Source organism: Staurois parvus, unplaced genomic scaffold (genome assembly GCF_062004578.1).
Source record: "Staurois parvus isolate SC_StPar_1 unplaced genomic scaffold, SC_StPar_1.0 ptg000118l, whole genome shotgun sequence".
Classification (NCBI taxonomy): Eukaryota; Metazoa; Chordata; class Amphibia; order Anura; family Ranidae; genus Staurois; species Staurois parvus.
In genome coordinates, this window is record NW_028317914.1 from 3338481 (window position 1) to 3357696 (window position 19216).

At 41.7% G+C, this 19216-nt stretch overlaps 1 protein-coding gene across 4 annotated transcripts in view; it reads right to left on the reverse strand.

Moving 5' to 3' along the window:
* Positions 1-19216, reverse strand: part of KIDINS220 (kinase D interacting substrate 220) — a 204449-nt gene that overhangs the window by 94512 nt on the left and 90721 nt on the right. For all 4 annotated transcript variants that reach the window (XM_089672018.1, XM_089672017.1, XM_089672015.1 and 1 more), the window contains 3 exons: positions 17004-17092; positions 12513-12657; positions 6297-6459 (listed from right to left, as the gene is read on the reverse strand). In XM_089672018.1, the coding sequence (XP_089528144.1) occupies positions 6297-6459; positions 12513-12657; positions 17004-17092 (397 nt within the window). The remainder of the gene's footprint in view (positions 1-6296; positions 6460-12512; positions 12658-17003; positions 17093-19216) is intronic.

A 19216-nucleotide genomic window follows, 5' to 3' on the forward strand; every position in this document is an offset into this window, starting at 1 on the left:
CCACTTTAAACGCTGTCATTTCCCATCTGCTCTGGGCAAGAGGCAAGGAGAAGAAGCAGACCTGCACAGACGGAGGCTTGATATTTATTTCACTAATGCCTCTCAGGCTAGAAATCCACAAGAAAATCCTGCTTAAACTTCTTACTTACTAAACTGCCCAGAGGAGAAATATGGCTTCTGCTGGAGAAATAGAACTTGAGTTGGAAGATTGGCAAAAAATAAAAGATGCCCAACAACTCCTTTTACCGAGAAAAATATTATTAGGTTCTTAACAGACTAAATGTGTCTACTGCTGAGCTTTAGTTCGATGACTGAAGTGGTCATCCCCGCAACAGTTTGTGGCTTTCCTGAGCCACCTATCCCACATTTTATTACCTGTTGATCCTTCAAGTAGACATATAAATTTTCCACTTCCAATAATCGGATAATAATGCTGTTTGTTCTACTATGAAATTGCACACCAGCGTTTTCACCTTGTGACTCAGGATCGCTTAAGCTGTGTAGCAGCAACCGACCAACATTTGGGCCATATGTACATGTGTCCCTCCAACAAAAGCTGGTCTAACGACCGGCTTTTGCTGCAGCAACATGTTAGAAAACCAGCATCAACCAGCCAACAGCTGATTAGTGTGTTCTTGTGGCTAGGGAAGGGGGGTACCCCTGTTAGAACACAAAGGCACAGAGGGAGAGATCTCTGCATTAGCATCACTTAATACAGCAATCTCTCAGTTTTTTCCATTCAGCCCGCTGGGTTGAACAAAATAAAAATGAATGCTAATACCAGGCATTAGGCTGCCCGTAGATGGGTCATCTAAACAAGGGAGGTGAATGGAGGAATCCTCCCCACTGTGCTATTGTATTTTGACAGTGGTGACTCCTCTACTGTCAGAGTACACTGATCATTTCTGTAGCCAATTGGCTGCAGCCGCTGATCAAATGAAGAGCTCCCAACATTGTTGTTTGACAGAAGTCAACTGTTAGATTGTATTCTATTGAGCAGGAAAGGTCACACAGTTATGCTCAAAAGCTTGCATACCCTGGCAGAAGTTGTGAAATTTTGACATGGATATTGAAATTGTGACTGATCAGCCCAAAAAAACTGTCTTATTTAAGGATAGTGATCATATGAAACCATTTATTATCATATAGTTGTTTGGCTTCATATTACATCATAATAACGGAAATCACCCAAATGTCCCGGATCAAAAAATTACATACCCTGGAACGTTTGGCTTTGGAACAGACACACAAGGTGACACGCAAGTTAAAATGGTAATACAAAGGTTAATTCCCCACATCTGTGGCTTTTTAAATTGCAATTAGTGTCTCTGTATAAACGGTCAATGAGTCTGTTAGCTCTCACAAGGATGTACTGAGCCATGGGTAGCAGAAAAGAACTCTCAAAAGTCTTGGACTTTCCAACATGACAGCGACCCTAAGCATAAGGCCAAGTTAACCCTCCAGTGGTTACAGCAAAAAAAGGTGTAGGTTCTGGAGTGACTATCACAGTCTCCAGACCTTAATTTCATCGAGCCACTCTTGGGAGATCTCAAACGTGCGGTTCATGCAAGAAGAACAAAAACTTTGCATTACCTGGAGGCATTTTGCCAAGATCAGTGGGCAGCTATACCAACTGCAAGAATTTGTGGCCTCATAGACAACTATTACAAAAGCCTTCATGCTACCATTGATGCTATAGGGGACAACACACAGTATTAAGAACTAAGGGTATGCAGACTTTAGAACAGGGGTCATTCCATTTGTTTACTTGTTGACAGGTTTTGTTTTATGATTGTGCCATTTTGTTATAACCTACCTACAGTTGAATATGAATCCCATAAGCAATAAATGTGTTTTGCCTGTTCACTCATGTTTTTTTTTTTTTAAATTGGTAAATGCAGTATATTACCAGTTCTCAAAGGGTATGCAAACTTTTGAGCACAGCTGTAGATAAACTCATAAATTAAAGCCAAACTCCAAGCTCACACATTATAAGCAGTTACAGCAACATTTTTTTTTTACTTTTGGAATAAAAGGTTTACATAAACAAATAAAAGCGGATAGTTGAAAGCACCCCTGTCAGTGGTTTGTCTTATGCCTCTAACTGCTACATCGGCAAGAGTTTGTTCTTTTGAAGAGCAACAGACTTCCTGAAAAAAACACCAAGTGAATATAAGAAAAAGAAAGCCTAAAAAAGGCAACTAGTGCAAGCGCCGCATCTAATGACTGGTAAGCTGCAACATAACAAATGTTAGTATTAAAGCAGTAATAACTGCAAAAGCAAAGGACAGAATGGGGTTGGTTTACTAAAATGGGAAAGTGCAAAATCTGGTGCGGATCTGTATGGTAACCAATCAGCTTCTAATTTCAGCTTGTTCAAGAAAGCTTTGACAAAAACAAAACAAAAAAAACCTGGAAGGTGATTGGCTTCTATTCCTAGATTGTAAACTCCAAGGAGCAGGGCCCTCAAATTCCTCTTGTATTGAACAGTATTGTTACTGTATTGTCAAGCGCTGAGCAAACCGTTGGCGCTATATAAATCCTGTATAATAATAATATTCAGAGCTGCACCAGACTTTGCACTTTTCAGTTTTAGTAAATCGACCCCAATGTGTCATGTATATATTTTCTTGATCTTGCCCAAAGTTACACTTTACGTCTTAAACAGGGCCTTCAATGGCTCCATCCTTAAATTAGCAATTAAAGAGCACATGTAAGCTACACTGAACTTTTAAAAAGTTGTGTCCTAAAGCAGGAACCTCAGAGTGTAGCTGCTTTTACCCTTATTACTCAGAAAACCCTGCTCCCCCGGGGACTCCAATAAAAATGGTTTCACTTCATAACCATTGGGCTGGACTTCCTTGCTTTGGGACTTAACCCTTTCAAGCCCACCAACCCAATGTCCAATGACAGCATACTTCTACTACCATTGGACAGGGTGATGACAGCTTAAGGGGACGTCATGTACTCTGTAGCAAAACTAAATCACTTTTTTAGATTAAGAAAGCTAACAGCATTGCAGCCTTTACTGTTCTTGAGAAGGATTTTTTGTTAGATGGCTGAAAGGTTCATTATAATCTTGAACTAGCCCCTAAATCTCTTAAACAAAACCGAACAGTATAAAGGCTCAAAGACTATATTCACATTGAACAGAGTGTTATTAAGTAGATAATACAGCCAAAAAGAAATCTGCCTCAAAATACCAAAATAATGGCAAAAAATGGCAAATGTCACAGCTGACAAATTAGGTTGCATCCAGTACTGATGCCGTGGAGTCTAATCTCTCAACAGAAGTCTACCATCAAGCTTCCAAAAAATTTTGTGAAAGGAGATTATATGCACTTTCTTAGGAGGATGAAATTGTGTAGAGACTCTGTCACCAACTTTAAAATTACAGGTAAAAGCAAAGTAAAATCAAGCATTTTGTTGCTTACCTGCTGTGTTTTACCACTCCATAAATATTATATTTGTATTCACTTAAAATGTGCTTTTGAACATGAAAAAATTTGACTACCTCAAGAAAGTTAATATCTTAGCACAGTCTCCTCTCTTCATCATAGTCCCTTCTGTTGTGAGTGTCTACTTACTGTCTGTGTTGAACCAGCTCCTAGGCCCTCCCAACGTAACCTTTTTGTAGCTGCCAGGGGAGGAGCAAAGGAAAATACTATATAGCGTCACTTGAGTGACAGCTCAGAGACCGCTGACAGCACATCCAAGACAGCACACATATAAAAACGCATGGAAAGATTGTTGCTGAAATGAATAGCCTGGCAACTAGGTCTCCAAGTGATTAGTCTTACTGAAAATTGTAATAAGACTAATCAAGTTATTAAAGAGTTTATTTTATTTCACATTCTAATATTACCAGTAACATACTACATTGTCACGATCAATGTCTGAAGGGCTGGTTGACATCAAATGCAGTCCAGTGTATTTTTAATCAGCATGAAAAAATAATGCATTGTTTTCCATGTATTCCAACCACCCTAGTTCATACCAGTGGAGTGCGGTCCAGTGCAATCAACTAAAGTAAAATATGCTGCATTTGTCTGTATGAAAAGGCATCTGGAACGTGACAAATGCATGGAAAATGCACTAGAAACTATGTAAATACACCAGAAAACACAAGTCCTTAATTGAGACCAAGAAAAATAAAAGGGGGAAATACAGCAAAAACAAAAAAAGAGTGAAAACGCACAAGCAGAAACGCAACCAAATTGCAGAAATAGTGATGTGAACCAGCCCTAAAGCCAGTGAACTGAAACAGCATGTAATGTGCCAAAATAAAAAGTCTACAAAGTGTAGAGAGATCTTGAACACAAGCATATACCTTTCATATGCCTTATAAACACTCTAAAATATGCCTGTGTTTGTGTAATAAACCAATCCACTCATCAGCAGATGAAACCACACTTAATCAAATTTATTACGGCTATTGAACTTTATATCCTAATAAAGCAGCTCTTAGTTAATAAAAGCCATTGTGCTAGACTATACACAATCCATGTCATTCCATTACGGTTAGTATGGCATGGATTTTTACAGATAAATAAATAAAATGGCGGATAGTCCCCTAGCATTGTACAACACTGCCACCTGCTGGGCTTTAATATCTTTCATTCTGCACTAAAACCATGGAGCTAGTTCTAGAAGCAAACCAATACTCGTTTATTGAAAGTTATGTAATTTGCTAGATTGGAAAAAGAAAAAAGTGAAAAAAAAAATAAGAAAAAATAAATAATATATCTTAACATTTTTGGTCAATAGCCATAGAAGCTGTCGCAACATTTCTGCTGAGGCTAAAGATCATACAAAATAAGCTTTGATCTTCCCCTTCAACAGAGACCATTTGGGCAAGTACTACTTAATACATATTTAAGATCTTCCACCACTCAATGTATTCATTCATCTCAGCAAGATTGCCATTACTTTCAGGTGAATATTTGAGTAAAAGCCAGCCTTAAAATTTTAGGGGCCACTGCCACTCAGACTCCTCCAAAGGGCTCCGCATCATTCTATTTCTGTTCTTTAGGCTGGTCATTCTGCCTGGACAAGATTTTGATCTGACCTTCACTGTGATTATGAGTTTCAGCTAGAATGCATCTCTGATACGGTTTGTATATTCTATGGGGTCACAATCGCACCAAAGTAGTACAGGAACCTTTTCCAAAATTGAACCGTGCTGAGTCGCATCAATATAATCAGGCACCATTGAAAACAAAGTGATTTCCATTGACACGTGATTCTGTGCAATACACGTCGCATCTGAATTTGCGCTAGTGTTAACAGAGACTTAGCGACACAGGACAAGATCCTTCAACATGACAACAGGTAATGAAGGTGATATGGGAATTCACCACTCACCTCCCTCTCTTTGTCCTGAATGTGGATACAGAGTTAGCCCCGGTTCACACCCGTGTGACTTGTTATGCAATTTGACAGTTCCAAATTACAAGACAAGTCCCACTCTATTGCCAGCAATGGAACTGTCCATATTGCCATGATTCATGTTGCAGCGATTTTGAAAAAGGTTCCTGCGCTACTTTTTGCCGATTTTATTGCGACTTGCATAGACTTCTGTTATATGACGTCGCAAGCTGCAATGAAATCGGCAGTGCAAATCGCACTGATATGCGGCTTTGAAATCATGCTGAATTTCAAGGCTGCACAAGTGTGAACCGGTGCCAACAGTTCAAACTTTTTTTTTTTTTTCCCCTCTATCTGCTCTATAATGGTTTTGCACAGAACAGCCTCAATGCTCCTGGCTCCTCCCTCCTGCTAAGTGCCCCCAGAACAAGCAGCTTGTTCTGGGGTGCTCACTACCAAACCGGCCCCTTATGTCCATAAGACACAAAGTGCAACTTTGCCCCTCCCTGCTCCCTCCTCACTGGCTGTAATTGACAGCCAATGGCTCTCACTGCTGTGTTCAGCCACTGAGAGGGCAAAGACCCACAGAGCTTCTGTTCTCATACACATCACTGGATCAGGATCGGGCTCAGGAGAGTATAAGCGGGGGGGCTGGGGAACTGCAAACAGAAGGTTTTTTACCTTCCTGAAAGAATGCATGAAGGTAAAATACCTTAAGCCTTTAGAACAACTTTGAGCCCCAGATGGATTTCGAGCCACCCAAATAGCTTATACACAGAAAAAAGAATGCCAGCAGATAACATATTTCAGTCTTTTAAGATTCCTGTCATACTAGGTATAGCGGTAGATGTAGTCTCTTTAAAGGACAGATAACAAAAAAAAACCCCCCCAAAAAAAAAGACATTTTATACTGTAAAAATAACACTTACCTTTCATAAATAGTTTTCAATGTGGCCTGATCATGGACACCCTCTGTCTCTTCCAGGTACAAGATAAGCCAAGATGTTCTATACGGCCACTGCTCTGTAAGATTGATCCATGAGGCCAACCTGTCCCAGTTAAAACTAATTTGGTTGGCTCTTAATAATCGTCCTATAAATGGAACAGGAGAGAAAAAAAAACACACAAAATTTGAAACAGTATTGCATGTTAAATTACTGATGGGCAGTTGTCTCACACGCATTCATGTATAAAAAGTTAGATCTTGTAATCCAGACTTGCAGTTTGAAGTGTTTCTGCTGATGCACTTACATGACAGGCATATTGGACAAAACATCAAACATGTCTGTTTCTCTGCATTGTTCCAGTACAGTAGACAAGGACTCGCAGAGGAACTCTACATTGAATCATCTGAAACACCTGGAAATTTCAGATTCTTGGTCCTGTAAAGAATGGCCTCTCTAGAAAGTCTGTTCCTTTACATGGACATGCCCTGGCTGCCCTGCAATGACATATGTAGGTGGCCAACTGTCCACTTATAGCTTTCTTTTAACTTTCATAGAAGTTTCCTTTATGCAGCACCTGCCAATTACACACAATTAAAGGAGCCATTTTAAAGCTGGAACCTGCGTGACACATAAATGTTTATTAAAAAAAAAAAGAATAAGTCTCTTGCTTCAATTAGGTTTTTTCTTTTTCTAAACAAAATGGCTATTGACTTATTCTCTCTCCATTAAGCGCTAACCAGATGTACTGTCCTTTCCAAGATGGATGGATGGGTGAGGATGGATGGTGCAGGGACACTTAATAAAGCAGCAGAAACACAGCATCAATATTTAGACTGCATTAACCTACAACAACCGGAGAAAAAAAATCTCTTAAATTATTTGACTGAACTGAAATTTGGTTGGTCACTATAGATTACTGCACTTTATAAATACAGTTAGGTCCCTATATATTTGGACACAGGAACTATTTTAGTTTTTTTTTCAGGTATTTACCAAAACATATTCAAGATATAGTTATAGAATGGATATGGGATGAAAGTGCACACTCTCAGATTTAATTTGAGGGTATGTACATCCAAACTGAAGGAAAGGTTTAGAAATTACAGCTCTTAAGAGTAGCCATCCCCCCTTTTTCAAAGGGACCAAAAGTAATTGGATAGTTGAATCAAAAGCTGATTCATGGCCAGGTGTGGGCTACTCCATTATTTATTCATCAATTAAGCAGGTAAAAGGTCTGGAGTTGATTCTAAGTGTGGTATTTGCACTTGGAATCTATTGCTGTGAACCTACATCACGTGTTCAAAGGAGCTGTCCTTGCAAGCGAAACAGGCCATTGTAAGGCTTCAAAAAGGAAACAAATCCATCAGAGATATAGCAGCAACATTAGGAGTGGCCAAATCAACAGCTTGGTACATTCTGAGGAAAGAAGAAAGCACTGGAGAGCTCAGCAACATAAAAAGGCATGGACGTCCATGGAAGACAACAGTGGTGGATGATCGCAGGATGCGCTCTATGGTAAAGAAAAACCCATTCACAACATCCAGACAAGTGAAGGACACTCACCAGGAGGTAGGCGTATCATTGTCTAAGTGTACAATCAAGAGAAGACTTCACGAGAGCAAATACAGAGGGTTCACCACAAGGTGTAAACCATTCATAAGCCTAAAGACTAGAAAAGCCAGATTAGACGTTGCCAAAAAATATCTAAAAAAGCCAGACCAGTTCTGGAAAAGCATTCTTTGGACGGATGAAACTAAGATTAATCTGTACCAGAATGATGGGAAGAAAAAAGTGTGGAGAAGGCTTGGAACAGCTCATGATCCAAAGCACACAACGTCATCTGTAAAACATGGTGGAGGCAGTGTGATGGCATGGGCATGCATGGCTTCCACTGGCACTGGGTCATTGGTGTTTATTGATGATGTGGCAGAAGACCGAAGCAGCCAGATTAATTCTGTAGTGTTTAGAGATATACTGTCAGCCCAGATTTAGCCAAATGCAGAAATGTTGATTGGATGGCGCGTCACAGTACAGATGGACAATGATCCAAAACACTGCAAAAACATCCAAGGAGTTTTTGAAGGAAAAGAAGTGGAATATTCTGCCATGGCCGAGTCAAATCACCTGATTCACCAATTGAGCATGCATTTCACTTGCTGAAGGCAAAACTAGAGGCAGAAAGACCCACAAAAAACAACTGAAGACAGCTGCAGTTAGAGCCTGGCAAAGCATCAGAAAGGAGGAAACCCAGTCTTTGGTACTGTTCATGGGTTCCAGACTTCAGGCAGTCATTGCCAGTAAAAGACTCTCAACAAAATATTAAAAATGAACATTTTATTTATGATTACATTCATTTGTCCAATTACATTTGAGCCCCTGAAAATGGAGGGACTCTGTATAAAAATAATTGCAGTTACTAAAATTTGTACTTGATATTTATGTTCAAGCCCTTGAATTAAAGCAGAGAGTCTGCACTTCAAATTCATTTGGATTGTTTTGTTTTAATTTATTCTGGTGGCATACAGAGCCAGAAGTATGAAAAGTGTGCCTGTGTCCAAATATATATGGACCTAACTGTATATGCTGCTCTTTGCATTGCTATACTGGATAAACCAGACCACACTGGCCTGTAATAGATTGGTTTAAAAAACAGTAGCGCTGTCTTCCGAAAGCTGAAGCAAAAATACAAGAAAGCTGGAACCACGGTCCACTGCTACGGCGAACTACTCTAGTTTTACTCCAGCTTTTGAAAATACAGACCATCTTGCCTCTTCTTGTCGGTGTTAATTTTTTATACATTCCTACTGCTAAGGTAAGGACTAAATATTTCCTTAAAGTGGGTGAAAACCCTTACACATTACCCAGGGAAGTGACTGGCCTCAAGTAATGCACAGAGAATAAACAAATCCTCCTATATAGGTTATACCTGGTTATCTGCAGCCATCTGTCCTGTACAGCCTCTTACAACACACAGAAGTTACACAGAATCTGTCAGCATCTCTCAGGAGCACAAACAGGGTACGTGGATCTGAATTCACACACTGCACAGGTATGGGAGAAGAGCTCTGGGCCTGATTGGAGGGAAGTGATACATCACCCTTCTCACTCTAGATCAGGGGTGTCAAACTGCTGCCCTCCAGCTGTTGCGGAACTATAATCCCATGAGGCATTGCAAGACTGACAGTTACAAGGATGACTCCCAAAGGCAGAGGCATGATGGGACTTACAGCTTCTCAACAGCTAGAGGGCCGCAGATTGACACCTGTACACAAGATGGAGAACATAGCCAAGGCTGTAAATCGGAGGGTGTGTGCTGCTGCTCTCCTCCCCCCACCGCCCTGTGATTCCCGAGCTGCGCTATGTATCCATTGACACACACAGCTGTCGTCACTCAGCCGGTCTAGGCTGGGAAAAGAACCCAACTTTAAAGAGCGGCGACTGACAGTCACCGCTCTCTACTCAGAGCGGCTGTGAGAACTCAGCAATCAGCGGTCATGTGATCACACCTACTAGCGGGGAATAGATGCAGCATCAGACCGATGCGTATAACTGCTGGGGGGGGGGGGGGACAAACCCCATACTTCTCTTTTAAGGTAAAAAAAAAAAAACAAACCTTTAGCCTTTACAACCACTTTAAAAAGGTACCTACAGGCATAAAATACACCAGCCAATCCAGCCAGTTTTGGTCAGGTCGAAACACAATGGTACTTTGGTAGGCAACTGAGGATCTCCCCACACATACCTTAGTTTCACCTTCTCTAAAGGAATCAGTTCAGTCTGGGCTAGATTCCTCAACAAATTGCAGGTTTGTGAAATTATTAGAAAGATCTTTGGATGATCAATTAACTCTGACCTGTCTCACCACATTCTGAGGTCTGTATGTAGCTTTCAGGAGGGAGAGGAGTGTTGGGTTTAGTGGAGGTGAGTTCAGATGGGCTAGGGAGGTTGGGCTAAGAGTCTTTTTTTTTTTTAAGGTACAGATGTTCTTTAAAGCCCCTACTCCATGCACTCTCTTTTTTATACTTTCTCTTAAGCCTAATAATATTTACCTCTGCCTGTTGTTATCAAATAGTCTGCTTTCTTACAATTGCTTACAAACCCTCTGCTTTGTGTCCTCAGACAATACAGCTCCCTGATGCATCACAGCATAACTTGTTTCAGGCTAAGAGCAAAGAACTGGGGATAATTAAACATGCCAACCAAACTACTAACATTTTCAGAATCACAGGATAATGGAAGCAGCCTCCATACTTCCTCAGTAAAGATGACCCTTAAAGTCCAACTACAAGTATTATTATTATTATACAGTATTTATAAAGCGCCAATAGTTCGCTCAGCGCTGTACATTACAGAGGGGGACAGAACATGTGACAGAACAATACCAATACAATGCAAAACATGAGGGGATGGAGGGCCCTGCTCTTTCGAGCTTACAATCTAGGAGGGAGGGGATGGTGGCACAGGAGGAGATAGCTGTGGGGGATGGAGTGGTAGGAAGAGTGGAGGAGGTCGGCAAGTTAGCAGGGGGTGGGGTAGGCTTCCCTGAAGAGATGGGTTTTCAGGGTGCGCCTAAAGGAGAGGAGAGTAGGTGATAATCTGATGGGTTAGGGCAGGGAGTTCCAGAGGATGGGTGACACCCTGGAGAATTCCTGGAGGCGGGCATGGGAGGAGGAGACCAGGGAACTAGAGAGAAGGAGGTCTTGTGAGGAGCGGAGTGTGCGTGCTGGGCGGTACTTGGATATTAGGTCAGTGATGTAGTTCGGGGCAGTATGGTGGACAGCTTTGTACGTCAGTGTTAGGATTTTGAATTTGATCCGTTGCGCAATCGGAAGCCAGTGGAGAGATTGGCAGAGGGGGGTGGCGGAAACGGAGCAGTTGGAAAGGTGAATGAGTCTGGCAGCCGTATTCAGGATGGACTGAAGCGGGGATAGCCAGCGGCGAGGCAGGCCAGTAAGGAGGGAGTTGCAGTAGTCAAGTCGTGATATGATGAAGGAGTGGATGAGCTGTTTAGTGGTTTCTGGGGTTAGGAACGTGCGGATTTTGGCGATGTTGTGGAGGTGGAGTCTGCACGAGTTTGTTAAAGAGTGGACTTGGGGCTGGAAGGATAGGTTGGAGTCCAAAATGACACCAAGTACTCTGACCTGCGGGGCGGGTTTGATGGTGGCGTTGTTGGACATAATGGAGAAGTCAATGGGGGGTGGTGTCCGGGCTGGAGGGAAGACAAGAAACTCGGACAAGTATCAGAATAAATAAACTTGCAGTGGGCCCTCCCCACACTGCTAGGGTTAAATGCTTGTTAAGTATAGGGGTAGAGGAATACTTAACATATATTACTGACTCCAGCAGCCTTGCTTCACACTGTGCAACCAGTCCCTTGAAGCCTCTTCTCTAAGGTCAGTGTTTACACTCGGAGGTCAGCACATACAATGAAGGACCTACAGTCCTGCACTGTTGGTGATGACAGCTTTTTGGGAGTTGACCTGGTGACTTTGGAGATTGCGAAGCCTTTGACACACAGGTAATGTATTTTCAGGTAATGCACTAGGCTTGTGTGCCCCTTCTTCCCTTGTTTTTGCAATTACCATTCATGACATGCCTTGAATGTAACCATTTTAAGAAACCGTTAAAGTGACTGAAATCCCTTACATATACCCAGTGAAGTGACTGGCCTCAGGTGACACACAGAAATGAAACAAATCCTCCTACATAAGTTGTACCTGTTTATCTGCAGTTTTCTCTTCCCTACATTTCTTCAAAGTCCAAAATGTATACAGCTTATCTGAGCTTTCAGAAAGCAGGGGTGGAGAGCCGACGCTACACTCTGCAGAGCTCCATGAGGAAAGATGAGAGCTGATTGGTGGTAAGTGACACACAGCCCTTCACAAAGCACAAAGAACAGTGTGGAGGCTGTCATTCACAGGCTGTGTTCTGGAGCTCCCTCCCCTGTCACCTTTTTACCAGTTGGTGTCAGGAAAACCAGGCAGAGGTGACTCATGCAAATAGCAGAGCAACATGACAGCAGACAAAAATGATACTTAGTGCTCTGGAATAAGACAAGTACACACTATAAATTGATATGCTTTGCTCATATTTCATGTCAAAGGTTTACAACCATTGCTGGGAATTGGGTAGTTTGGCTATAAAGTTACATTCACTTCTAATAAACTTCCCCACACTGATACTCCCTCACTTCATTACCTGTAACTGAAACAATATTTAACAATCTTCTCATTGTCTGGGGACTGATGTCACTGAACCAGTCCTCTGTCACTAATAGTTTGGTAAGGTCAAAGGACATCTGTCGCGTAATTGATCTCTGCATATGACGTCTTCTGTAGGTATCCTAGGAGAAAAAAATATATATATGTTAAAAAATAAATAAATAAACACATGGTAGCAGTAAAAGGACTGTGTTGCTGCTCCTTCCCAAAAAAACTGATTAAAGTAGTACTATAGTCAAAAAAATTGACTTTTCATACTCACCAGATGATCTATTGAGCGACACAGATTGATAGCAAGAAACCTAAGGTTACTCTGCTACCTATAGGTCAAATGGACAATAGGCATGTAAAAACTGAAGGCTGGCCCTTCGATACTATAACCCCTCCAATATAAATCATGCTCAGTTTTAGCAAGAAGTCCAAAGAGAGTGGTAGACTATGAGGGGAATAAGCTGTTCCCTCAATGTGCAAAAGCACAAGAGAGATAGTGAAGGACAACTGAAGAAAGTGCCAGAGACAAGGGTTTATCTAGTGGGCTATGAGGAGTGAACTCTGCACCCAAATGCCAGAAAGTCAAGCTACCAAAGGACTCAACCAGGTACACAGCCTACCAACTTGGGGCACACTGACATGCTTTTCAGACTTAAGTGAACTCTGGCTTCAAGCCTCACACTCTGGAGACCTGTGAGTAGTTACTCAGTTTTTCACTGCCAAAAAAAAAAATAGATTTTGGTCTCACCTGTACAATGAATTTCTTGGAGTACATCACGGGACACAGACATACCTCCCAACTTTTGAACTTTAGAATGAGGGACACATTAGGGAGGAGGTGACCTGCGACATGCATAGCGCGCCATGGCAAAAATGGGTGAGGCCAAATGCTTAACAGTGGAAGGGGCCTAAGGGGCATGGTTAAACAAAACCCCGGCTTCCTTGTACCTATAAAATATGTTTTGATTGCTGTGCCACAAGCAAGAATCTCACAGACATTTACCCCAGCACAACCATTAAAAAAAAAATAGACTAAAAAAGTTTCCATCATGTAGAAGGATTCAGCAATGCATTATGCACAGAGTGCAGGATTCAGGAGTGTGTTACATAAAGAGTGCAGGATTCAGGAGTGTGTTACATACAGAGTGCAGGATTCAGGCGTGTGTTACATACAGAGTGGAGGATTCAGGAATGCGTTACATACAGAGCGCAGGATTCAGGAATGCGTTACATACAGAGCGCAGGATTCAGGAGTGTGTTACATACAGAGTGCAGGATTCAGGAGTGTGTTACATACAGAGTGCAGGATTCAGGAGTGTGTTACATACAGAGTGCAGGATTCAGGAGTGTGTTACATACAGAGTGCAGGATTCAGGAGTGTGTTACATAAAGAGTGCAGGATTCAGGAGTGTGTTACATACAGAGTGCAGGATTCAGGCGTGTGTTACATACAGAGTGGAGGATTCAGGAATGCGTTACATACAGAGCGCAGGATTCAGGAATGCGTTACATACAGAGCGCAGGATTCAGGAGTGTGTTACATAAAGAGTGCAGGACTCAGGAGTGTGTTACATACAGAGTGCAGGATTCAGGAGTGTGTTACATACAGAGTGCAGGATCCAGGAATGCGTTACATACAGAGTGCACCATTCAGGAATGAGTTACATACAGAGCGCAGGATCCAGGAATGCGTTACATACAGAGCGCAGGATCCAGGAATGCGTTACATACAGAGCGCATCATTCAGGAATGCGTTACATACAGAGTGCACCATTCAGGAATGAGTTACATACAGAGCGCAGGATCCAGGAATGCGTTACATACAGAGCGCATCATTCAGGAATGCGTTACATACAGAGTGCAGGATTCAGGAGTGCGTTACATACAGAGTGCAGGATTCAGGAGTGTGTTACATACAGAGTGCAGGATTCAGGAGTGCGTTACATACAGAGTGCAGGATTCAGGAGTGCGTTACATACAGAGTGCAGGATTCAGGAATGTGTTACATACAGAATGCACAATTCAGGAATTCGTTTCATACAGAGTGCAGGATTCAGGAGTGTGTTACATACAGAGTGCATGATTCAGGAATGCGTTAGAGTGCAAGGTTCAGAAGTTAAACTGCGAAGACACCAGTTAAACATACACTTACATTCTAAAATCTTGATTAACAGCACACAGGAGCAGAGGCAAGAATGCAGGCATCAGATGGATAAATGAATGCAGCCGAGCAGGACCTGCAGCAGTGTGAACATCTAGCACAGCCAGGGACTGGCAAACAAGACGGTGGAGTTACGGCTGCAATAAGAGAGCTGTCAAGTCCAACCCATGATGTCAGGGATCGGCAGGGCCGATATGTGTTTCAGGGTCTCTGCCCCCTCTTAAAAACAACCCGTTCATAGGGAAAAGGCCAGCATTTATATAGTGCCAACTGGGAAAAAAGGTGGCAAGGGGCAGGACCAATTGTAACTACTGCATGTGCACCCACAGCAGTGTATAATTCAGCTGGTCATGCCCCTTGTCACCATCTTCCCTGGCCAGCAATGTATAAATGCCGGCTGTTTGTCTATGCAGTGCTTGCTTGACAAATGGGGTGGAGCCCCTGAAACGCATATCGGCCCCACCCATCCCTGATATCACAGGTTGGAGCTGACAGCTGTGCTCTCTCTCTCTCACTGTGGCTGCAAGCCCTGCTGGCTTGCTCGCCAACCCCTGGTTATGCTAGATGTGCACACTGTTCACACTACTGCAGGTCCTGCAAAATGAGCGACAAAGCCCCTGTACACCGGGACCGCGGGACAAAGGTGAAATTGCGGGAGAGTCCCGCCCAATCCAGGACTGTTGGGAGGTATGCACAGAGCATCTCTAAGAATCATTACATCAGGGTTATGACCAACCTACAGGTGATTGGACACTGGCAAGAGAGGCAAAATCCCTCCTCTGCCAGGAAGGCTTCACTTTAGTAACAAGCCATAAACCAACAACACAGAGGGGAGGGATCACGGTGTCCTGTTATGTACTCCAAGAAATGGATTTTACAGGCAAGACAAAAAAAAAAAAAAAGTTTCTTTATTGTACATCATGGCACACAGAGCAGCTTTAAGAATCCTTACATCATAGATGTCCCAAAGCAGTACATTATGTAAAACAGCACACAGTTAATCCTTTGATTACCCCAGATGTTAACCCCTTCCTGCCCAGTGTCATTAGTACAGTGTCAATGCTTTTTATTAGCACTGATCGCTGTATTAATGTCATTGGGATGTCAGCGATAGTCAGTTCCCACCCAGTTTCAGAATGTCTGATGCAGTCCTACAATAAGTCGCAGATTGCTGCCATTACTAGTATATATTAAAAAAAATTAAAAATTCCAGTATAAATACCGCCATTTGTAGATGCTATAAATTTCATGTAAACCAATTTACATGTATTGGGATTTTTTTTTTCAGCAGACACATGTAGCAGAATACATTTTGGCTTAAATATGTGAAGAAATTTTATTTCTTTTATTTTTTTTACTGGGCATGTTTTATAGCAAAAAGTCAAAAATATTGTTTGTTTGTTTTTTCAAAATTGTCATTTTTTTTTGTTTATAGCGCAAAAAATAAAAAATGCACAGGTGATCAAATACCACCGAAAGAAAACACTATTTGTGAGAAAAAAGGACATAAATTTCATTTATGTACAGCGTTGCATGACTGCGCAACTGTCAGTCAAAGTAACGCAGCGCCTGGTCAGGAAGGGGGGGGTAAATCCTCTGGAGGGCAAGTGGTTAATGTCAGTCAAAATGTAAATTAAACATTGAGTGGTATACAGTTTAAACAGGTTATATGGGGATAAAATATTACTGCTTCTAAATACACACAAATAACAGTCTGCAAAAATCACAAATTTTCTTCCTGGTAAACTATCTGTAGACAGCCAGACCTACTCGGTCTTTGATTTTCCAAGCTTCTAGTCTAGCGGTTTTTATTTTTATTAACGCCATAAGAAAGTCAATACAGCCTGGGCTATGTCCCAGTGAAAATTGCTTTTCTAAAACAGTCAGGAAACAGAATATAATAAACCTTCAGTATCAGACTCTGGAAGTCGAACGCAATTCTGATTTCACCATTCCCACTAAGTGAATTATAATCTAGCCAGCATGGCTATTGGCCCGGTCTACAAGTAATGAGAACAGCAGAGTTTGGTCAGGCACCATATTTCCTGTATTTGGAGAACACACTGGCCATGTAGGGAAAGGATTTGCTTTCCAAGCATACTCAAGAATCGGAAAGACGAGTGTTTTTATTTATTCATCTTTTGACAGCAACATGTTTTTCCCTTTCTGAGAATTTTACAGGTGGACATTTCAGATGTAGAGAAAATTAAAACAGAATACAAATGTTTTGCTGCAATGATAATGCAGGGAAAACTGTGGAATGGCCCACAACTGGCTCTTGAATGCTGACTGCTAAAGCTAGCCATCTCATCTTACCCGTCTGTTTAGGGCTGTTTTGCTGCCAACTTTGGCGTTCTCGGCAAGACTGTGTTGTGACACCCTGCGGTCCAGATCCTCGTGGCCACCTAACAGGAAAAAATGTGGGTATATTTTAAAGGAACTTATCGAAAACCATGTGGAAAAACTACAGACCAATGGTATGCAACTTTGACTCAAAACACTGTACAATCTAGGCACAGCTCTGTGGCAAATAAGTTAGTTTTGCTGCCTAACATAGGTCCGCAAGGACTGGAAACAACAATCCCTTTAAAAACAGTCTGGTAGCCAAAGTTCTTAAACAGCTTGTTAGTAGTCACATTTAATAGTTCTACAGTGTTTAAGAAATGTCACTCCACTGGTTCCCTCAGTACAAAATGAGTGTGAAGAACATGCTTCAGCATTTAGAGCTAAACAGAGAACCCCTTTGTTTTGAATTATCTTGACATTATTTACAGCATTATATATTGGGGTATATCCCGGGCAAGAATTTGAACTGAAAAAGCCAGTGAGTGGGTGGCGAAATGTCTAACATTACAAAACAAGTACAGATAAATGTAGCCAACTACTACTAGTTATACCATGACCTGGAAAAAGGAAAACGTGCGGCTGGTGTCCCCAAAATGGTCTTTAATAAAATGCCCTATTACAAGCCAAAATCTTAAAGCCCCTTTCAGAATTCCCCCCGACAGATCCACCTGCTCAGCAGGGATCTGTCCTCTGATCCCCACTGAGCATGCGGATAACAAGTCCGTGACCGCTCCGCCTATGCAGAGCGGACATGGACACAGCCCACTTTCCTCTATGGGCAGTTTATGGGCTCGCCTGTCCGTATACATTCAGCTATCATCCGATCCGATAGGCAGATGGGTTATGGATCTACCATCCATTTGTTTTTACTGATCAGATGCAGGTCGGTGTACACGAACACGTCTGTTTACATCCGGCACTCCATAAAGGGCAATGGGTGGTCCGATCGGGTCAACCTGAAAAGTAGACAGGCGGACCCGATCGGTCCACCTGTATCAAAAGGTCCAAAAGCAGAACTAAACTCTGTTTAAATCTACTAAATCTTAAAGCAGTATTAAATCCAAAGCAAGCACTTATTAAATTGCAGCTCATCAATTCATAGATGTGATGGCTGTATTAGTCTCCTTTTTAAGGCATTCTTTCTTTATTTTCATCTGGTAATCCAGCTAGTAAAGTCTGTTGTTTTTCAACAGAAAAGATATTGCAGTTACAGGGATAAGACAGACCATTTAACACTGGTGCTTAAAATGATCAATATTTATGTAAAACATTTTATGTAAAAACAGACTATAAAGCATTAGCTGGAGTTCAACTTCAATTCGTTATTATATATAAATCTGCTAGTCCAGGCCACACACCTCTGCCAACAAACTGACAATGCTGCTGTCCAAATCTGCCCTCTGTGCTAATTTACCCAGAGTGGAGTCTGTATATTACAGAAGGTGTGTTACTGGTCAGATCACCAGAGGAAAACAGAGGGAAAAAAAAAAACTTACAAAAGAAAACAAATGCAGCCACCACATCTCATTGTAAGCTGCAATAAATTAAATTTTTGGTTTGGGGTTTAATACCAAGTTAAAGGCATGCAAAGAATGTTTTCTTCTTGAGAAGGCAGACAACAAAAAAAGGCTGTCCTCTGCGAGCATGCAGCAAAGAAGGTCCCTGGCTCTCTGTGTGGAAGCAGTGGTCTCTCTGCAGAGATCTGACATATGGCTTTGCAGTCAACAAAGCTCATGCTCCTTACAAAGCTATAAAAGTCTGAAGCAGAAGTCATGTCAGACTTACACAGAGAAACCACTGCTTCCACACAAAAAGCAAGGGTCTTTCTTAGCAGCACGCTAGCAGGGTACAGACTTTTCCAGTCAGGCTGAGGCTATTTTCTAAAAGAAATGAACTGTAAGGCTTTCACAATTTTTGTTTTGATACACATGAAATGTATTTAGTATATTTAAACAAAGTGAATTCAAACTTGAATCAACCATAGACATAGCTATACAAGTTTTATCTAAAATTACATTAATTCTCAAAAAAGCATAGAAAACCAATTTGGATTGGACTTATAAGCAGTCAACGTTAGGTCAATAACAGTCACTGAAAACCATGTACTGCCAGCAGGTATTGACAGGTAATAGTGCAGCAACTGTCTGGTGATATCTTACTGATGACTCTTAAGCTAGGTCCAC